The following is a 26275-nucleotide window of genomic DNA, read 5'->3' as shown; positions in this document are numbered from 1 at the left end:
GGTAAATATAAACCAAAACTGTTTCTTACATTGTCACTTCAAATTCCAGGGGATTTAATAGATATTTCCTAACTAACACATTCCCTTTGGAGACTGTGATAACAGAATAATAGTGTCTTCCTTTCCTTTATGTCCCAGTTCAAGTGTATCCTTCATCATTCATGGTCTTACCTATGAGGTCATTCTGAATTGCACAAGCACTTTAACATATATTYGAGTATCATGAATTTGTACACCAGAGAACCTTGCTGAATCCAAACTTGAATGGAACACATCAAGTTGTTGGTCTCATGGATATGCACTGCCCAATTTGCTATGATTACTTTTACTACTGCCTTTTCCTCTGTTTTTCCAAATAGCCTTCCTTGATGAATTTGCCTCCAGCTCTTGCCCTCTTTTCTCACTGAAACTACTGCCCGTGTACCAAGCACTCAAAAGAGGGAGCTGAGAGCTGCAGTTTAAAGCACTCTTGGAAAGCTTCTCCAGCTGTGAACTCTTCTAGGATCCATACTCTTCATATCAAATTGTTAACTGACATGCTGGGTTTTTTTGGTTAGAATGCAAGTGCCTTAGGAAAGACTGTATTGCTTATTTTGTCTGGCTGATTTGTGTATATATTTACATATGCACAAAAATTAGCATAGATCATCAACTCCATCAACTGTGTACAGGATTTTTAAGCAGAAATGACTTTAAGGAAGGGAGGGCAATTTAGTGTTCTTTGGCTATTTAAGAGCCAAGAACCTTAGTTACAATATGCATGCATGTGTAAAGAAGCAYGTTGACTAGCAAATAAACTAGCAGAAGTTTCTTCTTCTGCGTGAGAAGACAAAGCCACACTTCTCAGTAGTATCTAGTGACATGACAAGAGGCAATGGACACAACTTGAAATACAGGAGGAAGTAAACTTCTTTACTGTGAAGGCGATTGAACATTGGAACAGGTTGTCCAAAAAGGCTGAAGTCTCCATCCTTGGAGCTATTCAAAACCCAGCTGGACGCAGCCCTGAACAGCCTGCTCTGGTTGACCCCACTGATCAAGGCAGTGAGGGGGGGGGGTGTGGTGGCAGGGTGGACTGGACAATCTTCAGAAGTCCCTCCAATTATTCTATGGTCAATAGTCAACTACTCTATGATTCTATAAAATGCAAGGGAGAAATAGTAATAGAACTCTAGAATTATCCCTTGCAGTTTTCTACAAGATAATTCCTATTTTTAAAATAGCTCTCTAATGTTACATTTCTGAACATTTTTCAAAAAATAGTGTCACAATCTTCTATTGTCAAATAGTGTCAAATTTCAAGGCTGATTTTTAAAAACCCAAGAAATGCAGGTGAGTAAGCTGTATATAAAAGTTAATATTCCATGTCTTTGCGTCTTTCTCATATATATTATATGAAACTGCTGAATTTGGTAAGTTATATGGATTTTCAGTAGCTGGTGAAGTGATTGCTGTATCAATAAAGGATCAGCAACAGTGAAAAATTGCAAAGCAGAACAAATTAAGAAAAAAGAGAGAGGGAGAGAATATAGAAAGTATCAAATTGAAGGCACTCATGAAAATAGAGCCATCTTCACAAAAAGAACAAAGCTCCATGATCCATAGAAGTAAGGCTACCATGCAGTCTGATCCAAAATGCAAGTTTCTTCCACAGGAAAATTGTCAACCATGTTCTTTTACTGACACTGACTGTAMAGTATAGCTCCCTTACTGGGTAACTAATAATCCATTAGCATGAAAGACTTCACACTAGACTAGGATGGGGACGATGCCAATCTTTTGCCTCCTGTCTTCACAGAAGGTTGTTCAGACACGTCCTAGAGGAAAATTCAGAAAGATAGCATTTACTGATATCGACATTATTAAAAAGGAATGGGCCCTCTTAAGGGCCATAATAAAAAAGGTTTGCAAAGATAGGCCTAGACAGAGTCTTTAGACTTTGGGGGGGGGGGGAGGTAAACCCCATTGAACCTCTTTGGATTGTGTTCATGTTAAGTCCTTCTCACTAGTAGTTTTCCACAAGAAATAAATCTCAGAAATATGCAGAATCATCAAGAAACAACATGGAACCAAAATGCTGCTGTTGCACATCTCCTCAAACTCAAGGTACAGAAAGTCTCTACATCGCACAGTTTGGACRTAACTGAATAGAAAGCAATTTCAGTGATAAAGAACAAAGGCAGTTTTGCATATGAAGTTAGGGTCAAGGTATGACATATGTGCATAAGTAAAAAAAATTTGCAGGAAAACTGAGCTTCTTATAGAGGCATTATATCCATACTCCATTCTCCTACAGCAGATACATCTAGCCTTGAATTATGACTCACAGAAATGCAGCTTCAAGCACATTTACTTCTACTTACAAATCAAAGTCAAATCGAGCCAAAAAGCTTAACAGCAGTATCACACAGTATTCAGTCAAATGTAAAAGCTATTCAGCTATGTATGTCCTACCAAAGCAAAAGCTAGCAGAACATCAACTGAAAAAAATCATACCTCGGCTCTTCAGGCCCTGCTCCCTATTCTGAGAAACTATAGGGCAACCAGTTAAGCTAGATTTAACTATGCCATGCATTGCCAGAATGATAGGAATCAGATGAGTGCAAAGGACCAGTCTGCAGAGTTTTAAATGAAAATAAAACATTATGAAATAAAACATTACAATCAAGACGGGGCATAAATAATCTTTGATTCCATTCAAGTTCCATACATAAGGAAAGCAAAGTTTTTCCTTTTTAGATTTCTAATATTTCAGTCTGGTTAGTTTCACAGATAAAGGCTACTTGCTCTCCAGTAATGTAACAYTCTTGAGCTGCATTAAATACGCAGTATTTTGGCAAAGGCAGCCATTTTTACACCTGAATAGTCAAAGTAAAAATTGGCAGTATCATACAATTCTAGTTAGGAGTCAAGTTTTCAACTGAAATAAAATTGTGAAGTAGTTGAGCATGTGCAGTAGAAAAAAAATACTGCTATCTCCAATTTTAATTTGCAACATTTTCTTATAAAAAGTATACTGAATTACAACTTACAAAATAGCTATCTTAAATGAAAGCTAGGATCCTGTGGCAAGCTGCTGAATTCATCAAATTCTTTAGAGAAGCTTTACATATACTTGTTCAAGATATAGAATAAGACAAAGATGAAATATATGAAAAAGATATCTTTTTAATAATAGCAATTTTTCGTGGTATTCAATAATTACATCAAGCATTTGATAAAATTTAGAACTATACAGAATTAAAAGTGACAGTAAGCCCACCTAAGATGAATTCTGGAGTGTACTATTTCAGGCATTTAAGAGGCTTTTTATTATTATTATTATTAGGAGCAAATATTAAACTGATAACGAAGATAAAGAAAATTTTTGAGTAAAGCTCTGAATGAGGACTTCTGGCTAGTGGTGAGTGTGCAGAACCTGAACTCCAAATTATATGTCAAATTCATAAGTAAGTCCAAGATTTCACTCACTGCCCCTTTAACGTGCGTGAATGGGGACCAAAAAAAAATGGCTGGTCATGAAGAAGAACAGAACAGAATAGAAAAGAGGAAGATGCAAGAGTGATTTCATCTGTGCTTAGGCAGATTTTACCCTCTTGATTGGCTTCATAAATGAGCAGCATCCTACAAAAACATTCTTGAAAAAGAAAGTTTAGAGAAGAGACCAAAAGTGATCAGGCCAGTGGAGGGACTAAAAGGGTCACTGGTAAATAAAATAGCTTGATTGAACTGGGGTATTACTAACTAAATCAAAATATGGTAGAAAATGCACATAGGTAAATGTGATACAATTACAGGAGGAAAAATAGTAACTCTAGAAAATAAAAAGGGAACTCTGGACCTTCATTTATATTAAATGTAGCAGCATTTAAGAGCAGCACAATTATATATATATATATATATATATATATATATGGGGGTTTTTTTTAAAAAAAAAGTCACCTTTACAAGTCCATCATCAGGTAGCAGAGCCACATTAGCCTTGCCCTCTTAACATTACCTTCTACATTGAGGGACCTTAACAAGCACGTGGCCCAGACAGTATTATCACTACCACAATATCAAAGCATATTCCAACAAGGTATTAGAACAGTTTCACTTGCGCATAGGCAGAGCAGGTTAGTTCATTACTTCTCCCTGAGACTAGCTGTAGATAGATCAAGTATCTTCCTCAAAAAGACATTACTGTTTGAAAGAACATCTATTACTAGAAAGAGAGTCTAGTGGAACCTCCAGCTTTGAGTCGTAAGATCTAAAATACTATATTCTTCTCAAATCTTAGTGATGCCAAAATTAAAGTTAGAYAGTTTCAGCTCCTGCTAACACTGAAGTGTCTGCTTGAGATATCTCAGGGTGGATTTTAAAAACACTATTCTTTTACTGTTCTTTTATGAAGGTAAGTTAGAGGTAACTCCACTGAGGCCAGTAAAATATGCATCCTTGTTTTAAAGCATTATGGAGTTGATCACAGTTAGAAGCTGCTGTGCATGGTCTGTCAACAGTGAATTTATAGTCTGACAACATATAAACAAGAAAAATGAGAATAATACTTGCTTAAACAGCTGAACAATCCACTGCTATTACAAACAGAAAATTAATAACACAGACAGCTATTGCTTATGACCAACTGCAAGTTTCTGAACATGTCTGTCCACATAGTTTATCCAGAAAGTACTTCCAATAACAGTAAATGGAAGTGTAATTGCATTGGTCAAATAGGCTATAGATAAGTTATTTTTTCATGAAGAGTACATAAACTCTTCCTCTTTTCACCTTTATTTCTATTTAATTGTGGTATTTCTTTTGAAACCAGGCCTTGTAGAAATACTAATTGATATAAATATCAAGGGATGATGGACCTGCAAGTAACAGGTTTTCAGGTTTCTTATTCAAATTAATTAGGACTCACTTCCCTTATTCCTGAAGCATTATGCAGTAACACTGGCCCAAATTTAGAGATGAATCAAGGTTTAAACAAACGTTACTTCAGTTGCCACATCATTGTCTAGATATCCCACCTCTTGGTTATCTCTGTCACCATATGACATCCAACTACATCAATGCCTCCTCTCTACACCATTATCTTGATGTACAGGCATTACAAAGCCAGACCTCCACCCGCTTCACAGGACTCAAGTCACAACACAAGCAGTATTTCAAAGAACATTATCATGGAGCTCTTAAACAGTCAGACTCCCACCCAGCAGCTTAAGTTAGGGTTCTGCTCATCATCCTTGGATCACTCACACCAGCATGGTGCATAACCACCAGCTTCCATCCACCACACCTAAGCAATCCAAGCACTTCATTAAACCTCCTGGCTTTGTGGCAGGCAAGCTACCAAGTTCTCAGCCCAGCTATCTGGGTGTAGGAACTAATAGAGTTTTCAATTACCACCACCTGCACCCTCAGTTCTTGAGTAGCCCTGATACAGAAGCACCCTCAGTGTAACAGCATACAGACATCAGCTGGTTGGTACATAACCTTACTTCTCAGCAGGACACTTTCCTTCTATGAGGCTTAAATCCTCCTTGTAGTATAGCAGTTTTCACAATGAAAGTGGATACTACCCACTCCTTGCCAATCTCAACTATGAGACTCCTTGTTTTTTCACAGTTTTAAATCCAATTACATTGAATTCAGGTGAACAGTTATGTTCTCTCACAAGCTCTTTGCATCAGATGCACAAAAAAAATGCCTCTTCCCTAGACAGGTGATAATTCACGTCACACACTGTGGAATAAAGCAACCAGCAAGACCATGCTCTGAGGAACAACAACAAAACTGTACTCATTCTCAGAAACTTATTAACAGTTCTACCTCTTCTTCTCTTTCCATTCTCTAGCCTTAATAGGCCAACTGAAAATAGAAGAAAATGACTAAAGAGCATAAGAAAAATAGTCTGCACTGACCTGATAGTCTTCAGGCCTCTAGCAACATAAATTCTCACTGCAAACCTCTCTGCTGCTTTCAGCCACTGCTTTTAAACTCCCTTAAGGCTGGCCAAGCTCTGCCCCCTTGTCAGGCTCTTCCCTCCCACATCACTGAAAGGGTAGCCTTCAAGAGCAGCTTCCCTTAGCCAATCTGATTACTTGATTAGCCCCAGATAATCACTCAATGTAAAAGGCTACCACTACCTAAAGAAAACCCTCTCAGACAGGGTAAAGRCTCCCTAATTTTTCTTTCCTTTGCATAGTCACCTCTTTTCATGAGAAGTATAGGAACTTCATATCTTAGTATCTTTTGTCAAACATACTTGAAATGGGCCATCAAGTTCAAATTGTATCAAAGGAAGCATAAAAAAATGCAAAYAGCACAATCACACTGGCCTTACTTCTGTCAGAAGCCAAGTAGAAAAAATYAGCATAACCAGAAGCTGGATAAAATTTTGGAGGGTAGCCTCCTGGTGCAAAACCTCACCACCAAGTACTGAGCTACTTTTAAGCTAGTATCTCCAAATGTTTGGAATTTAAGATGTTTCTTCAARGTCTGTTACTCAGATTTGTTAGGTTATCTTAGGCATAGGATCAAAATGGGTATCACTAAAGTGTGTATTTCTATTAAAATACACATACAAGCTGCAATCTGACACAAATACACAAGCACAGAAGTGAAACAGACAGATGAGGTAACTCAATATCCTGTGCAAGAATGCCTGTGTTGACATGAGGAGCCTTTCTGTCAGTAACAGGCACGCTCAGGCAATCTATGTGATAGCTTTTCACCAAGTATACAGAAGGATAGCCAATCTATGTGATAGCTTTTCACCAAGTATACAGAAGGATAGCTTTGTACACAAACAAGCCCTTTCAAACTCATTCTACATCAATCTCTTGATTTGGTATTTTTAGTGCAATTTGGTCCTTTAAATACATTAAGAAAACCCAAAACTTCCAGAAAGATTAAGGAYCTGCTTCAAATACTGCTAGCTTTTATAGACTTCAATAGCCTTTTATTTAAGCCCAATGAATCACAAATTTTAGCCTACTATAACGAATATCTTCTCCTAGGAATGTTTACAATATGTATCATGGTTTTGAAAGCAATTACAAATTCACTGTTGATCTTTTAAAATGAGTTCTACACCTGGGTGTTTCTCTCGCAGATTAAGGGACTATAATAAACACATGCTCAAACTTATTTTTTTAAACAAGGATGTGTGTAAGTCTTTGATTACGTGCTTTCCTCAGTCAGTGTGACAATCAGTGCACCTTATTCTGTTCACATAGCTAGAAAGGAAGCATCAATGGAAAACTCTACCAATATGAAGAAAATGAATCAGGAAGACAACTAACCTCCTATTTGTACAATATATGTAAACAAAGGAGTTCCTCCTGCAGTGGGAAAGATGGACATAACAGATCAATTTATCTAACCAAATTTTAAAAATACAAAAATTTAAACACATTAAATATGCTTGTACATAACTAATAATACGTAAAGGAGGAGATCAGCAGAAAATGATCTAACAAGAATGGAAATCTAACATCTGAYGAGTATTCTAGGACTACTGTCTTTTGTGGAGGGCTTTTTTGCATGGTGCATATTTTCAAACACATGCTAYCCTAATACCCTGCCAGACACTGCAGAAACCAATATGAAGATTTCAAATCCCACTAATAATAACAGAAAAGGAAAGTTATCCAATAATCCTTTGTTAAACTCTATAAAAAATGAGCATAAATTAAGGGCAAGAGGAAGAAAAATTAAGTTAGTTAGCATTAGCTATGCAAATTAAGCACTGTGCCTACAAATAGGTTTAGAGTAAATATGATGGTTCCAAGACTTCTAAATATTCCCATACCCAGAAATACTCCTTCAAACACAAGTTTTAGCAACCAAGCAAYGATGACTGTTACACTGAGCTAGTTCAAAATGCGAGTTATTAGAATGGTGCTTACTGTAATTAGAAACTAAATGTGTCTTGGTTTCTGTGATAACAAATAAGGAGCTTTACATACGCCACTTCAGAGGAAGACTTCAAGACAAAATAAATAATATAAAGCAGTTCTTAGTCACTATGCAAATGCCAGACTCTTGTGAAACCTCTAAAATAGATTCTATATAATAATCCTTTCAATGCCTATTTTATACAAYTTTTATTAGATTTAATTAATGCTGCAAAATTCATTGAGATTAATGAACAAAAAATGTTTGTCAGGGTAAAATATTATTGTCAGACATATATATCCCGCCTGTGAAACATGTTACTGTATATACAAATGAGTCTTTCCATCCATGAGGAATCATTTATATGAAGTAGCAACTTTTGAAATATTTCACACTAGGTGAAAATAAATTTATCTAGATATATTTCCAAAATTGGCCTTTTTTGGTCACTGAGCACATCTAGTTAGAGCTATGTTCAACTTGCTTTCATGAGCAATATTCATTCTATAAATATATGCTCAACTTCCAGTATTTGTGTTTTGCACAAAGATTTGACACTAGTCTTTATAAGTGACTAGCCTAAATACAGGAGAGACCCATGGAAGTTCTTATTGTGCTTTTGTAGTCATGATAATTTAAGGAACAGGATCTGTGAATTGATCCATTCAAAAATTCATGGCAGGAAAACGTATCCCTTGTACTACRCCTCACATCAATTTTATCTGGATTGTATTTATCTTTCAAGTATTTATCTTCCTGCATCAAGTTCAGACCTAAAGGAAGGCTTGCATCTGAAGTCTTGGCTATTATTACAAACTATACATAACAATRTAATAAAAGACACCACTTTGCCTAACAGCCTTGTCTCACAAACAGCTTTATGCTATCCATGTCTACAGTACCACTATAACTGTTTYCATAGGACAATTTCTTTTACAGCTCTGTTTTACTTTCCAGCACATTATCTGGGCTTCTTGGAAGCAAAGGAAATAACTTCGTAAACTAAGAATTTTTTTAAACTAACATTCTCTGTCTTCTTTGATTCCTTTTCCACTATTCATCATATTAAATATAGATATTTCACATATTAAGGYATTCTTTTTGGCTGATGTTTCCCATGTTATTGTTTATAGTGTTCTGTATTTTACATATGCAATATTTTTTTTATTTCAGAATACTCATTTTGTTAAAAAATAGACCTGTCATATATAAAGCAGGCTAAATTTTCTGTGGAATTTATAAATTTACTGTTTATGGAAAGAAATGGTTGTAAAATTGTAAAATTGTGAAATTGGAGTGGAACATGAGACTGGTAAATTATCATATTTAGATACTGCTGTTAAATCTATAGCTTTGCTAGAAATATGTAATTAATATCCATTATATAACATCTCTTACAGCTTATTTTCAGTCTTTCTCCTTCATTAATTGGCATTTTACAATTGCTCAAGCTTGTGGTTAATATCTCAATCATCAGTAATTCACCCCAACCTCATGACTGGAGGTTGTGACTAATTGTAACTGTTCTGCAAAATACTTTATCTTGCCAAAAAGTATAATGGACTGTTTCTGAAGAAATCAGTATTTTCTTAAGGTATCTTATATGAATCATTTTGTCTCCTCAGATCCCGCTTTATGAGACTACTAAAACAGAATTAGGGATTTATGCTAATAAAAATATTTTCATTAAGTACATAGATCTGAATTCAACCACACATCATTTTAATATTGAAAAACACTCATTTCCCTCTCTGATAAAATAGGATTCAAAAAATCAATATGAYCTATATCCTGGTTCTGTTATTATATCAGTAATTGGTATGATCACCTCGGAAATGGATAGCATTTGGTGGCCCTGTGTATTTTTGCTAATATGCCAATTAAGGTTTACATGCTTCTTTCTTTCATCAAGTTCACAAAAAATAGACACTAAAAATTATCTACTTTAATTATCTGTCTTTTTTCTTACTTATATATTTGCTTCACAGTTCAAGAAAACAAATATTTTTTGTAAAGAAGAATAGATGTAAGAAAGCAGTAACGGAAAGAATTTTTTATATATATACAGGTTAAAGACGAAGAAGATAACCTGGCAAATCTATCCAATTATAGTAATGGATTTTTTAAAGTAAGTAAAAATTGTGGCTATAAAAAACTKGATGTGAATTATAAAAGCATATATTCAAAAATTCATAGATTTAAAAGCCAGAAAGTAACATTATAATAATCTTTTCTGATCCCCTGCATAATATAGGCCAGGAATTTCACCCAGACATTCCTGCAAGCCCCACAGTTTTTGTATCAGTTACATAGTCTTTTTACAAATGCACCCAATGGAACATTTACTGTTTTAATAATGTGCCCAGCTACCTGATTATCATCATTGTAATTAATGCACACCGAATTTTAATAATATGGAAGGTATTAACTTTAATTTCTTTGCCAAAATTTCAATCTAAGGCAAATTAGTCTGCTTCTCTAAACTCTACCTGCATGGTTTCCTCAAACACCTGCTTCAGATTGGACAGCATCACAGGAGTCTGTTAAAGGTATTTCATTTCCAAGTTTCTATTTTGAAGGTAAGTAGATATGATTGTTAGTACAAACTTCTTCATCTGTTGTTAAAAGATACAAGGTCTTAAGAGATAGTAGGTGAATAAAGGACCTGTTAGCTGATTAGCAATGATGTATTTTTTAGGGTGTTAACTAAGCTCAATAGAGTTAAGCAATTGTGCCTTTGGGCATCAGTCAGAAAAAGAGCACTGATATAATTCTTTCCACTCCACAGAATAAGCTGCCTCTTTTATACCTTCTCCTAAAAATGTCTGCCCGATCTGCCTACAGATTTCTAACTCTAGAAAAGAAATGCAAAGAACCAGATCAAGGATTAAACTACTATTGCTAGGGAAAGCCCAGAACTATGCCACTGTAGGAATCAGTCTAGAGGACTTCTGGATTACTGGCAAGTCAAGATACTGAGACTACTGCCTTTGGCCCTSCTAACATTATTCTGTGTAGAAATACGCAATATAGCCCTGAAAGAAAACAATGACATCTCAGCAGTCAGTATCAGGATTCAAAATACATAGGAAAAACATCAAGTAAACTATGGCAGTGGTAGAGTAGTATTATCTAATAGAAAGAACTTAGTATCTATCCTAGTAACTAACAGYCTGACTAAAAAGTAAGGAAAGTTAGTAGAAACAGGATAGCATCTTCCAAAATAACTAAAAATTATAAAAATGAAGATTGTAAAATCTGCCATGTCAAATGAAAAATAAAACTAGGAAAAAAAAAATCTCAGGAACAACTAGCTAAAGGAATCACAACTAAATCTTTTTTCAAACAGGAGCCAAAGGTCTGCTRCAGTTCTGTATTGCCTACTGATGGTCAAGGAATAACAGAAGCACTCAGGACAAAGAAAGAATTCTTTGCACTGCTATTTATTGTGGAAGAAGCTGGGCAGCTTTGCATGCTACTTCCCCCCCACCCCCCACYCCGAGGGATGCAGCACAGGATCTGTATGAAAATTAAAGTAAATATGGAAGAGGTTATGGTATATTTAAGAATAAGCACTAACAAATCCCCAGGACTAAATGATATCATATACAAGTGTGTTTCTAAGAGAAATCCACGATGAATAGCTAAATTGCTAATAGTTGGGMTAAGATCCTACTTAAAATTTCCTTGGTATGGACTGGTGAGTAGCAAATATGATATCCATTTATTACAGAAGTTTCCAAAGGGAACTACAGGTCTGTGAGACTGAAATCTGTACAGGACAATTTAGTACAAGTTATAATAAGGACAGAACAAGCAGATACCTGAATTAATACGCCAGTGGGCGTACAGAGGTCAATACTGCTTTTATAATAAGAAGCCCTATMTTATAAACCTCTTGACGTTCTGTGAAGACATCAGTGAGTATGTGGATGAGGATGAYCTGCCTCAAAATTTGATTTCCAAACAGCTTTCCACAGAATCCCTATGCAAGCAACAGAACAGGAAAGAGAAAAGAATTTTGAGCCAAAGAAAATAGCGAAAACTCCTATTTATACAAAACATGCAATTAGAATTATAGTGCTGAATCGTATTATGAACCTACCACAATTCAACAAARGTAGGGCAGAGTTACATTATCCCAGGAAGCTGAAGGACAGAGTACACCCCCRAAAACTGTATTTGAACTAATTCTGTTTACACTCTAACTTTGGGAAGGTCTGCACTCAGAAGTGTAATAAGTTATCARTGCATTTTTCTGGCAGTTTAACTTACATTAAAACTAAGGTATAGGAAAGCATCTCAGCAAAAATTTACTGCTTACTACCTGAARTGGTTTTTTTTGAAGTGTTTATAAAAGCACCTAGAAATCTTGCAAATTCACTGATACTACCTTTATTTTTGTAATTCATAAATCAAATCCTTCATAAAAATTAAATCTTTGTTTAATCTCACTTTAATTTTTATTATGTGAATACATTCATATTATGCACTTTAAATATTTTTAAAATCTTTGTTTCATTTTGCTTTTTGACCCCTCCCTCTTGACTACAGATTTTTTCCTCTCAGTACAACCTTATACAATACAACCAATAATCCCCTCTTACTGCTCCTTAATTACTCTTCTCTATTTTCCAAAGTAGATGTCTCRCTGCTCAAATTCATAGTAGCTAACCCGAATTCACAAAAGTGAYATGCTGGTGAGCACATAAATACAGTTCTTCTAGCTTTCCCTAAATAGTACGTATCTGTGTAGAAGGGCTATGAAAAAATAGTCCATCCTCTTAACACAGTGATGGCAACATCAAACTCCTCCTTTGTTGAAAAGAAAATCTATAGTTTCACTTTAAAATACTTCATGTAAAGAAAACAGATGCATACATGGAAATGAATGCAAATTATTTAGTGGAGGGAGTTACTATTCTCTTTCAAATATAAGTGGTGTTTCTCTCCATATAGTTACAACTTCTTTAAACTGTAACTTTTAAATAAAAATACTTCAGAATAAGCTTACGAAAGCTGGCAATACTGCATATGCCTGTATCATTTGTCTCACCCATGAAACCAGTTTTCAGAACTAAGGCTATTAGTTAAATTCCAGCTGTGACATGTTTCTGTGTCATTATATAAATCAAGCACAGAGTTTGACTCTTAAATTTTGCCATCCCACAAACAGGTAGCACTCAAGGGTCTCCGCTTTAGATGTTGAGCCCTACTATTTGCAAGATTAGCTTGATGTAACGCTGTTGTAATTTCTTCTCACTTCTGAACTTTTTGTAGCATGTTTTCATTTCTCCTTCCATAAGGATGACACCAGAGGGTTGTTGGGTTTTTGTTTTTTTTTTTTTCTTTTTCTATTTCCATCATGCAACACAGTCTAATTACACAACCAATAGCTGAGGCTTCGCTAAAACACCCAGGCCCGGTCGGGGGAACAGCGTGGCCGGGACAGGCAGCCGAGGCACCGCGGCCGCCCCGAGGCGCACGCTCACCCCACCACACACCTCAGCGACCCTCGCCACCGGCGAGCGACAAAATGGCGGCGGCGGCGCTGGCGGCGGCTCGAGACCGCGCCCCCCGCGGCGCGGAACTACAGCTCCCATCGTGCCGCGCGGCAGCGGCCGCTCCGCCCGGCCGCGTCCCACAAGGCGCCGGCGGCTCCTGCGGAAGGTCGCGCAGCGGAGAGGGTTGGTGAGTCGGGCTGCCCGTCGCCATTATGCTGGCCGCAGGTGTGCGCAGGTTTGCYACGTCTGCCATCCGCAGGGGCCACTACGAGGACGGGCCCGGAAAGGTAAGGCGGGGAGGAGGCCCCGGTCGGCCGCGGCGCGGCCTGGAGGTCGCGGGGAGGAAGGGACCTGCGGGTGGGGGAGGGGACGTTAACAGCTCGCGGCGGGTAACGGCTCTTCAGGGACGGGCCCGGCAGCAGCTCCTGGGCGAGCGAGGGGAAAAATATTGCCGTTGCCATTGCCACAGAGGTCGTTGGGGTGCCGCTTAAACGCGGTGCGGGCCTGCCGTGGCTGCCTGAGGCCTGTCCTGCAGCGGGCTTGCTCAAGGTGAGCTCGTCGCTCGATAGGCCCTTGGGAGGGGGGTTGTCTGTAACCTGTTCTTACGATTCCAGGATTYCAGCAAGCTGTGAGCAGAGTAATGGTTGTTCTTTGGCCAGGTCTCTGGCTGGCATTGGATGGGCTTTGGATTTTCTGGGTGCCACTGTTACGGTCATAGCCAAGCACACGGTGGTGCAAAATGACTTTACTTCCTTTCACTGGTACTTTCTACTCCAGTGGTACAGATGATGAGCATTGCAGTATGAGGGGAAACAATGATACTGTAAACGCTTTCTGATGTACCATGTGCATCATTACATGTTGTCTTAAAATGCTACTAAAAGCTGATTTTATACACCCAGTTAGCATGAGCAAATCTAATCAAACGTTAAGAACAACCTTTCCAGAATGGTGATAAGTAAATATTGGAACAGATTGCCCAGAGAAACTGTGAATATAGGTTTTCTATGCTCAGGGACACTTAACTGGACAAAGCCCTGAGCAAACTGGTCTCATTTGGCTCTGCTTTGAGTTTTGTGGGGAAAGTGATGAATCAACTGACCTCCAGAGATCACATTCAGCCTAAGTGATTCTATCCTTCTAGTTACTGGGCCCCTCTTTTTAGGAGGGAGGAAAATTGTTTTGAGAATGAATGTTTGGTAGGTCAGTTTGAATTTACCTGTTAGTGCTCTGGGCATCTCACTATTATCAAGTAGGTGAGGAAGAAATTAAAATATCTTATGTTGGTTACAAAGCTGACACTTATTTTCTTTTCTAGAATATTCCGTTTTCCATTGAAAACAAATGGCGACTACTGGCAGTAATGTGTGCATTTTTCGGAAGTGGATTTATTGCCCCCTTTTTTATAGTCAGACACCAGCTTCTTAAGAAATGAAGAGGATGGGCTGTAATCCCACTAACTGGGTAACTGACTTTGTTAGATACTCTAGCATGGTGGAGTTTGTGATCAAAACTGAGACTTGAGTCAAACCTCTCCTATAAGTGTCACCAGAATTTGCAGGCCTTCCATGACCGGTTGCTTAGAGTTTGCGGTCTGAAGTTGCTGCCTAAAACTCAGAGGCAGTAGGTTTAAGTATGTTTCATACAGCTGCTGTTTCTATCAATTTCCATCCCAGAGGCCGTACATCTCTGCAGCTTCTTGGTGTTCTACAACTGGGCAAATGTGCAGTAGAATGGTATTGGTTTGGATAATTAAAGAAGAAGATGGACCTGGTTTTTGCTACATAAAAGAAACAAAGTATACCTAGTATAATCAGGACTATCTGGCACATGTGGTGTGAACAAAATGGTATGAGAAACTGTGGCTTTGTAAACACTTTCTGATGTGCCAGTTAAAATTGTGGAAAATAAGATTTACTGATTTTCAGTTCTACTGTGTTAAAACAGTCATGATGCCTACATACAGCACTCATGTGTTTACTGTATAAAATGCATTTCCTAAAACAAGGTGTTTAAGGTTGTTTTGTCACAACTGATACGTTAACTGATATCAGTTAACTATGTTAACTGATCCTTGGATGCTAATGAGCTTTATGGACAAAGCAAGCTTCAAACTCTTAGAAGCCTGCCATTTCCAGTTGAAGCATTTCTTCTTCAATTTATGTTAATTTAAGTGATTCCATTTTGGAAATAACTGGTACAACTAATTCAATAAACAGAGAAGCAGCAAATCTTTTTGGGAAGCTGGGATGACCTAAGTAGTTCTTATAAGGGAATATAATGCTCACTGATACTCTTACCTAGAAAACACTATCTCTGTATAATTCTTTGCCAGTCTCATAATTTTGGCCACTTACTTTTTCTTTCACATAACAGAAATAAAAGCTGGGAGACCTGTACTGGTGTTGAGCACTTAGCTGCGTATTTTCATAGATACAGGCCTTTGCTACAAAAATTCTTCGTGAGTGAAGCAAAGCAGATCAAAATTACAATTGAAGCATATCTGCATATCTTCATAGCTTTTCTAGATTCGGAGTTAATGTAGAGTTCTTAACTTGTTAATTCTCCTCTTTTTTTTTTTTTTTTTTYTTTCCAGAGTTGAAGCCTTCTACACAGCAGCTCTCAATGAGAAAAGGATGGCTGCAATTGTGTACCGTGCTGGATATGTCTGTAAATAAATCTTAAATCTGACTGTCTCTGTCTACTTTGTGAAACTCCTGAAGCTCTGTGTGTAGCCTTTTAAATTGCAATGTATTGACATTATGTTAAACACCAATGTTYGTTGCCTCTAGTTCTTAAGCTGAGGTTATTTATTCTCCTTCCTTTTCTTCTCTCAATACCCCTAAAGCTGAAATTAGGCTTAATGGAGTTCTAGAAAGAACTGAATATTTAAGTAGCTTTACTTATTATGTGGACATCTCAGATAGATAGTCTTCAGATTACTTGTGGAATAGTGACCTGGGGTAGATTAGCCAATAAGCCTGGCAGTGGGTATGTTGTCAGCATAATCCATGCCACAGAATTTGCGTCTTCAGTGTTTCAGATTGTTTAGCTGAGAACACTTTTATTTGGCATTGCTTCCATGCTTAAGAGCTTCTAATGAGCTTCTGTTAGAGCTCTTGTTAAAGATCTCTTTAATGTGTTGTATTATTGCTGCTGTGAGCACATGGGTTGCCTTATGAAGAGCTATAGCTGATTTCATTAGGCTCCAGCTGGTAAAGTAGCTGGAAATAAGTGTAGCAGCAGTAACTACAACCCTTTCCAGAAAACTTGTTAGATAATAGAGGTTCTATAGGTTACTGGATTTTTTTAATTATTACTTCAGGTTAGTTGCTACATGGGAAGAATTGATAGCTTCCTTAAGTTTATAGTTCTAGTCTTAGCAAACAGTCATGCCTAACAAATAATCTGAATAATTAAAGGTAATCCCTGAACAGTTAGTGCTATTAGGATAGTTCTACCAACTTGAATATGATAGTCAAATATTAATGGCCCTGTTGACTGCATGCATACAAAATCACTTTCATGTCCATCCATGATGCTGTTATTTTGCAGTGGTATGTCTGCTACTTTTCAACAGCTTTTTATTGTGATACCATGCAGTTAGCCCCTGGGGTAATCTTAAATGCACTAGCGTAACCCAATATTGGTTATTCTCCTTTCAAATAATGCTGTTATCAGTATTCTGAGTTGCTTTTTTTTGACTGAAGTTCTTTAGTTTGCTTGTTTTTCCTAAAACAAAATGTTTTTCTGTAATAGTGCAATATAGCTTGCAACATCAGTCAGTCCATGAAAGGTCCCTTTCACAGGGGTTCAGGGTCTGCAAYGGGAGTATATATAAGAGCAATAAGATATAATGGAAGGGTAGTTGAGTGCCACATATCTCTTCCTAGTGATGCCTTTAAAATGATGAATAGTATTTGAAGAGGCTGGAAAAAATAAAATTGAAGTACCTTTGTGGGAGCTTTTAGATGACAGTCTCAGTTGCTTCTTGTTGAAAAGGAGCAAGTCTATCTCTGTTGTGCAGAGCAAATAATGGAAGGCCATTACAGAATCGCATTTCTCACACAGCAGAACTTACATCTCTGTGTGTATATTTAATGTGTAGCTAACTCGCTGGTATTTGTTCACAGGTTAAATAACACTTTCATAGTTCTCCCCCTAACCTTTACTCTTAAGTCTTTGATGTATTTGTTGGAGCAGTCATCATAAGTGAAGGTTTATCTTGGTCTGCTGGGCAAACCAGTTCCTTTAATATTCTGTTAAAATCTCTCTTGAATATCATTACCTTCTCTGTAATTTTTCTGTTTAAATACAGTTCTGAAAATAGATGGCTAAACCTGAGCAGTTATTTTAGATGAATTTTTAGAGTCTTCCTCCTCCAATGGTGTATTCTAAAGCTGTAATTATCTCTTTCATAGTGTCATTACAGTGATGGACTGTAGTCATTCGGGAACAAAGAGGTCCCAGGGGCTAGTCGTTCATAAGGAGTTTTCAAATTATGACCCTATTGCACCCCCACCACCAACAGCAACAACAACTTATAAAAATTACTCATGAGTGTCACTCTACCCATAACCTTGCATCTCATGCCATTTTACTTGATTTCTGTTACTACGGCTATAGAGCATACTGTGGGGTATGATCTGAAACTGCTGCACTGGGAGTTGTTTTCCAGCTTGCCTCTACTGTACGCTCCTCTTTGTGTTTGCCAGTAATACAAAAAACTAATTCACATAATCCCTACTTTGGGTAAGTTAGCTGACTAAATGTATCATGTTAGCAATGAACTAACGTTTGATAAACCCATGTTTATGGTGTCTTATTTCTAATTCCTATATCTATATTTCCTTTAAAAGGAAAGTTTAGTAGAACTCTGCTGTAGCCTTTTTAATCTGCTCACTTAATTTTTTCCTACTTTCCTCAATACAGATCAAGAATACTTCCTCTATTTGATCYCTACAGTTCTCCAATAATAAGCATGTATTTTTAATGAATCACCTATACATTTTGAGTTCCAAAATGAGTAGCTTTATTCTCCATTCATTGTAAACTCTGTTTAAATGCTTTCAAAGCTGTAACTAATTCATTTAAATTTGGACTGTTTCTCTATAGGCCTTGCTTGAGTAGTTTTCAGTAACTTTCAAGTGCCATCAATTATCAAGTCCATAAGTTCTGTTTGACCTGTAATTTGTTCTGTTAGTTTTTCAATGTGTGCATGTCTGAGAGGAAAAGAAGGTAGCAAAAGCTGTTTTGATTCATCTTTCTGTTAATGCAAAGTAAGGAATTCTGATCACTTTACCCAAAGACATCTTTTATTATCAGATTAGACTTTGTTTTGTTGAACAGTGATGAGATTATAGATCAAGTAGTTGATTTGGTTACTTTGGTAGAAATACCAGTTTTCATCCAGACATATATGTCACCTATCATTATTATCAGATACTTGACAGATTTTAATTTCACAGAGCTACAATTCCATATTGCTTTTTTTTTTTTTTTTTTTGCTGTTATGAAAAGATCATTGCTAATATTTAAACTTGATTTTAGGAACATATGACACACAGTGTCTAGAGAGTCTTTTTCTGCCAGTCCTAAAATCATATTGGCCTAAATCTGTTCTATTTTACCATTTTTATTGCTTTCTATGTAAAACCTCCTACTCTCCTGTATTTTTAATAAACTGCTGAGCAGACAAGCCAAAGAAACTTGAGATAGATGAATGGCATACCTATTACTATTCACAGCATCTTTCGCTGTTTTCTTCTGTTCTTAGACTTTCAACACTGTAGGGCTATTTACGGCAGCAAAATAGAGCAGAATAAGTGATGCCTGGTGGAAAACCCAGTGCTGGGCTCAGAAAGCAAATAAGGAAAAAAAAATCTACTTTCAAGTTCTCAACAAAAAAAAAAAAAAAAAAAAAAAAAAAAAAAAAAAAAACTTTTAAAATATGTTAAAATTTGAAATGATAATACCTCACTTAGACTTGTCTCCTTGGCAAGTCACAGTTTCCTTCAAGCAAATGGAGCTAGCCCAGGTCTACAGCCTGACATCCCCTATCCTGCTTTCTTCCCCCAGAGGTTGTAGGATGTCTCATGTGAATTTGTGACCCTATTAAATAACAAACTTTGAGTGATGTTAATGGAGCCAGAATCTCATTGAGGAATGACTTCTCTTAACAAGTTTTTACCACAGATAGTAACATGGAAATAGCCCTGAGTCTTTTCAGAGATGGCAATGCTAATAAATATCTATTTATTCTTACAGATGTATTATAGAAATAAGTAGGGTCAGATTAGATTGATTAAAAATTGGGAGTTCTAGAAATAAGCTGCTGAAAACATGAGTCTGTACCACCAYACAGCCACATAGTATAATCCATAGAATACTCATTTTTAAAATAGCTTGTGGGGATGCCTTTAGGGCACCTTGACTTGGTAGAAAGTAAACCAATTCAAAAAATAAGAGATAGAGAAATAGAACACTCATAGCCTTGGCATTATAGACAAAAAGCACTATGTAAGTAGAGCTTCTTTATAACTATTCAAGGGAAACAAGACAATAGTTAAAGGATATCTGGAAAATACACTAGATCTGTGTGAATGATAAGCTGCTTTATTTGCTAGCTGTAAATAAAAATCCCTTTTGGTGCCTGACACATATTCCCCCGCCACCCTGATTTTCTTGTTATAACTGCACCCCCTTCACAAATTTCTATTTTGGCTCAAAATTGTTTCATTTTTGTTTCCAGAGGTTTGCACTTCAGCATTTTAATGATTTTAAATACAAGTAGCCTTCAAGCAGTTTTACATTGAAATCTAAGATGGTGTAATTTAGAAGATGTCCTTGTGTTTTGATACTTGGAAAGGTTCCAGTTTGGGGATTTCTTTGGCTTGCTGTAGAATATGACATTGTTTCATTTCCATAAACACAGCTGAATAGTCAAAAAGACTATATAAAGAGCTCAGGAGCTATCAAATTAAGTATTTGGATCGGGAAAAGAAGAGAGTTTATCACAGATTAGAATTTTTTAAAATAACAAACAGTAAAGCTACAAGACAAATAGAATACAAATACAAAGAGAAGCAATTCTCCAAATATTACACATCTCAGAGGTGTACATGGAGGTCACTAATTCTTAAGCAAAGTGAGAGCAGATGAAATTCAGTAAAGACAACTGCGAGGTAATAATGCAGCTATTTAAATTTCTCATATGAAGTGATGCATTCGGAACTAATGATCATTCAGGCAGATGCCATTTTGGACAGATGAATGAAAACATCTGGTCAGGGTACAGTGGTAGGTAATCAAAAAGGCAAGAAAGATGTTAACCTCTCCTAAAGAAAAGGATGGAAAACATAATTGCAAATACCACAGTGCCTCTCTCCGTATTAATTCTTTAACTACCGTATGGGATTTTCTCATTCTACCTGGAAAGAATACTGAAAGACATGGGAAAAAAAATAATAGTTTGATATGGAAAGGTTTCAACATGAAGGAAGAGTAAATTATTAGAAAGGAATAAGAGGGAAAAGAAAAAAAAGATATCTTGTGAAAAATATTACTAGTCCTAAAAAGAAGAATTCCCTTTCCTATCTCCAACCTGTGACCTCTGCATTGGGTTAGTCAAATAGAGTCTTTCCCCTCCTCCTTAAAAAAATTAAAAAGCACCAATGAAAGTTGTTCTTTCACTAAGCAGTGTTACACTGTACAGAAATGAAATTTAATATTGAACTGTGAGGGTAAAAAAAGAAGAAAGATTTGTGCTCAGTTATATTAAGTGGGGGTAAATATCTTGATTCAGTAAAAAGTGTCAAATATATTTGTTTTCCAAATCAAAGTTTTTTGCAATTGCTGTTCAGCAATAAATTTTACAATATGTCCTCTTCAAATTCCATTTTCAAAGATTTTTTTTTTCTTAAAGAATGGAAAGTTCAGTTTGGCTCAGTTATGCCTTGAAGCGTCTGGTATTATCCCTGATAGGGGACAGGACACTGGATCTGATACTCTGCATTTCTGAACCAATGTGAGAAACCCTTGCATAATAGAGGTGCATAATATTAGTGCAAGAGAAACCTGGGCTAAGACCGGCCACATTATTTTGCTTTGAATTTTAGCTTTCTAAGCTAATGACAGCCATTTGAAGTGATGTGTTGCYTTATACAGTAATCAGAGTATGAGTTATTTACAGAAATTAAACAGTAATCCTTTTGTCACTAATTAAATAGTACAGTAAAAATTCAAAATCCTATCTATGTTACTAGCTAATTATGTCCCTTTGAGGGGAGGGACATGGCAGCCAAAGATATTTCTTTCTATTTCAGGTTAACATAGGAACATGAAACGATTTAGAGGTATATAAACAAATTGGGCTTGAGAAAGAAAATACAGAAGTGGAGATGTGGTTGGCATGACAACCAAACTAGGAGCAGTTCTTGTTGAATGCAAGCAGTGTGATGAGAGCTCGGGCAGTATTCTACAGATTAACCCATGAAAATCATTTCTAAAAAGATAAAGGTCATGTATATGTCATATTTCATTTGCTCAGCTGATAGTACAGTGATATCAGTAGTTATTATTTATAAACATTAAGTGAATTGTTAAGAAAAAAATGAAAGATTACTAACTTATCTTCCTCCATTAAAAAAAAAAGAAAAAAAAAGAAAAGGTTGTTTTTAGTTTCATGGACAATAAAATAAGGTTATAGAAGGGTGACATGATTCACACACACACCCCCAAGTCATAGCAAGGCTGTCATAGCATCAGCTGTCCTAGTATTATAAAAATATACCTGCCCATTCCCCTCACAGTGGGGTATGTCAAATAGCCATAAGACTAATCATTAACTGTAATCATTATTTTGATGTGTCAAAATATTCTGAGTTGGGRGATATAGATTAATTCACCACATTGTTTAAGAGGAAATGGTAATGGGTATCGGAGAAACGCAGTGACGGATCCGTAGGCTTTGTCAGAGGCAGCTGTGCTAATGGTCTGCTCCTGCAAACTGCGAGTGCCGCCTCCGACCAGTTTCCTAATCAACTTTTGTTTGCTGGCTTTACAGCAAGAAGATAAGTATTAGTTGCTATCCAGGATGAAATGCTTAGCAAGTTTGCATTTCAATGAGCTTAAAATAATAGTATTTAAAGAAATTACTATGCTGCCCCGTTCCGTTTTCTGTTTCAACATTCAATGAATAATGTTATGCTCTTCTCTATGCTTATGCCACCTTTCTCATTAGCTACGTGCAGCAGGCAGCTCTTTGAAAAACGCCAGTGCATAAATTAGTGCTGCTGAGAGCCTACCTAAACTTCTAYGAGCCAGCAGCAAAATGCAGACGTGTACCTCGCTGTAGAAGTGGTGATGTAAAAACAGAGATGGGGAGAGAGGGAGAGGTTGAGGAGAAATAAAGTGGTTGAGGTATATGGTGGGGGGTGGAATTTCCTGCAGTTTTTGACTGCACCATTAGAATCTGGAATTGCTCAAGGGTTCTTTAGCCTACACGAAGCAGACAGAGTGCTTCGTAACTCTGCAGGAAATGTACCTTTGTAAAGACAAAAAGGAAAGGTCTCATCCTTCACAAGGGAAAATCTGGTAGCCACTGACCTGATGCAGGAGTCAAGCCTGGTATTTGACAAAACAGGGCTTTGCAGTTAACCAAAGCTATCACATTTGCCCAAAACAATATTAGGAAAGAAAAAAACCACATACATATATACACATCATTAATATGAATGAAGAATTGTTTTTGCATGCGTTCATGAGCCATCCACGTAATTGAAAGTGAAACCTGAAGATCTGTCTCTCTAAAGAGGATCTGTCTCCTCAGGATCGTGCGTTACAGAGCTTTTCTGCCAGCCTGAAGCTCTGCCACTTCTGTTTTAGGCATGGCTAATTGRAAACTTTTCTGGAAACATGCACATCGCTGCATTGCACATCTCCCCCCACTGCTGTCACTTTTCTTTCCTGTTTGTTTTTCCAAACATGCGGCTGTCCTCCGAATCCAGCATTGCAGAAAATTGTTCCCAGCCCAACAGCAGCGTACACTCAGGTCTGTCTCGAGGCGCTGTCGAGAGCTCCGGGTCCCTCTCGGGAGCCTGGCTGGAAGCATTTAAACACCCCCTTTCCAAAGCAGGGTGCGGGGGCTAAGAGGGAGGCTGGCAGCCCCTAAATCCTATTTTCCCTTCCCAATGTGGAAGTAGTTGGCAGTACCGAGTAGGAGGTATTCTGCAAAGGTTTTAGATGCTGCAGCACTTAACTTGCAGCTGCCTTGCTGGGAAATCAAGTTGTTGAGTGCAGTTTAAGCACTTCTGCTCATTCAATAGTGCAAAGGGAAGGTGCAGGCAGCTGACAGCTTATTTGCAAGAGACCTAATCTTAACTAACTGAAGGTATAACTTCAAAATTACTTAAACTTTATGCAAGTCCTGTGTTCATACTTTGCTTTCAAATTAAAGTAGCCCTGTATCAGTTCAATTTAAATTCACCTCCAAAGTCAATTACTGTAAACCAAATTACCAATTACTTCAAGCGTGTCAACAAGAAGTTATTAGTACATTAACTAGGTCATTTTTAAAAAAGTTAATTCAAGTTAATTTTTCTGAGTTTGCTATGTAGGCAAGAATGGGGTATGCAAAACCCAGCATCGGGATCCTACCATTTCTCCAAGGCCTAAGTGGCTTACTTTTGGTTTCAGGGTAGGGGCCAGAAGGGATTCATAATACTATTTCTGATAATCCTAATTGTCTTTTCTGAGCACAGGTACACACATGAATTCTTTCTGTATAACATAGAAAAAAAAAGCGATAGCATAGCTTCTGTTTTCAGACACTGGCATAGCAGTTAGAAGACAACCACAAAAGAAAAGGGGCTTAGGTTCAGTTTTGATCTTTGCCTCTGATCTGAACATGCTCTATTCATGCTCCTGTTTAACACCACATCCAGCAAGCTTTTGAGTATGTGGATGCTCTCTCTCTCTTTACTTTTAGGGGTTAAACTTTCATGGAGTTAGATAGCCCATAGCTTTGTGATCATCCTAGTGTTATTTGAGAGACAACTTGCATTTCAGGGCTTTCCCAGTGAATACTTAAATACATTGTATGAAATGAATACTTTACATTATCAGAACATAAACTCAAGTCTCCTCTCTCCTAGTAAAATGCCCCAACTGAGAGAACACCCTCGCTGGTATAGCTTGCAGCCTGTCGGTTAAAGCCGAGAGAACTTCGGACTGAACCCGAGTCTCTCGTATCCTGTACGAAGGCTCCCCTCGATAGGCAACGACCACGTACTGCTTCTCTCTCCAGCTAAATACGGCTCTCCCTCCAGTAACCAGGCTAACACCTACAAAACCAGGTCACGTAGGAGAGAAAATAACTACATGTTCCAATTTTTAAAATGACACTACTGTGACAGATATATTCTAGAAGGATTTTTGAAATTATAGGAGAAGGAAAATAGAATCTGTCATCGATGACTTAAAACATTCATTTCTTCTGTAACACCAGCAATTTTCAGATGAGATTACTAAATGAAGCCTTTGATCTACCTTAGAAATCAATGAGCTTTGAAAAATTAGTGACCAGATAGAAACAGCAGATGACTCAAGGTACATGTGCTGATCTAAGAAAGAAAACAAGTTTCAACAGCTCACTAAAACTGAAAGGCTGGAGAGCACTGCAGAGTAAGAGATACTAAGTTAAGGTTAAAGCGGCCCATAGCTGCAACAAGCCATACCTAAAGAAATGCGCCCATAGAAGAATGTTCTCACCTGTCCATCTACTACCCATTTTCAGGAAAAAAATTCTGCAAACCCACTTTGTAAACACCTGACCTATGTAGAGTATATGTAGTTATACTTCCAAAAGTTGTAAGTCATGAAACTAAAAGTCATTTAGAAAAGCGTTGGCTTGAGTATTTAAAAAGCTGCATTGATGTTCACCCTCTGCCCCAAACGTTTTCCATTTATACGAAAGTGTCTCATCTCACTAGCCATTTTGATAGTGCCTGAAAGCTACRGTTTCTCAATTTCTAACAAGTATTCTGTGAAACTTCAGCACTCATCTGGTTTGGTGCTGTTAGGTCTCTATTTGATGGCCCCGTTCAACTGCCGATGTTTTAAAGCTTTCCAGTCTTCTTGTGGAATTTAACGGTAAAGAGYACTTCTACCATAAAAGAGAAAAAAACCAAAGTCATGTGAAAAATGGTGTCAGCTTTTTGTGCTGTTTCACATATCTCTATCTGATGCATCGTTCAGTCCAAGTTTTTTTTTCTTTTTCTTTAGAAAAGATGTGTATAGTGACATAAGAATAAAAAGAATTTATAAAAGTATCAGAAGTGCATAGAAGTGCATTCTGTCACACTGAGAAATAGTATGTTTTCACAGGAGAATGAGTATGCACAGAATAAAACAATTAAAACCATGTATAAAACTTCCCTGTTGACATATCCCTATTCTGTAGTGCTTACCCGTAAAACTTAACTTTCCTCTAAATTCATTTTTTGTACAGTGGTTACTTACGTAGCATTGCAGTATCTGAATAAATATTGTTACTCAGTTTTATTAATTCTTACTTGCTCAGTTCAAGTGATCTTGAATAAAAGTCCAAGGGGCTGTAGCTATTCTGATACCTCGTTTTCACAGCAGACAGTGTTTTTACATTGCTGTGTTGCTGTAATAAGATTTTTAAGTGGAAGAAAAGTGAAATACGTGCTCAATTATTTTCCAAAAAATTTAATTTTCTGGACAGCTGCCAAAGAAAAGGGAAAGCATTCCCAGTAAACCATCCAACAGATACAACTTGTACATTCAGAGAGCCAAAAGAGCAGAATGCTCCATTTGGTGAGGCTCAGATAATCCAAGAGTACCTAAACTAGATGCCT

The 26275-nt window shown here is 37.2% G+C and overlaps 1 protein-coding gene and 1 non-coding gene across 2 annotated transcripts; both read left to right on the top strand.

Annotated features, from left to right (window-relative positions):
• Positions 1-13518: 13518 nt before the first annotated feature.
• COX7C (cytochrome c oxidase subunit 7C) lies at positions 13519-16085 on the top strand. Its single transcript, XM_085316772.1, has 3 exons — positions 13519-13681; positions 14713-14858; positions 15991-16085. The coding sequence occupies exons 1-2, from the start codon at positions 13607-13609 to the stop codon at positions 14827-14829; spliced, it is 192 nt and encodes a 63-aa protein (XP_085172898.1). The 5' UTR covers positions 13519-13606; the 3' UTR covers positions 14830-14858; positions 15991-16085.
• Positions 14174-14236, top strand: LOC146600849 (small nucleolar RNA Z39). The gene has a single exon (XR_014897297.1). It is a non-coding gene; the product is annotated as a small nucleolar RNA Z39 (small nucleolar RNA).
• Positions 16086-26275: the final 10190 nt, after the last annotated feature.

This window comes from Rhea americana, unplaced genomic scaffold, assembly GCF_003343005.1.
Source record: "Rhea americana isolate MKP2758 unplaced genomic scaffold, rheAme1 scaffold_114, whole genome shotgun sequence".
Taxonomy (NCBI): Eukaryota; Metazoa; Chordata; class Aves; order Rheiformes; family Rheidae; genus Rhea; species Rhea americana.
This window is presented reverse-complemented; position numbering and strand designations above follow the sequence as displayed.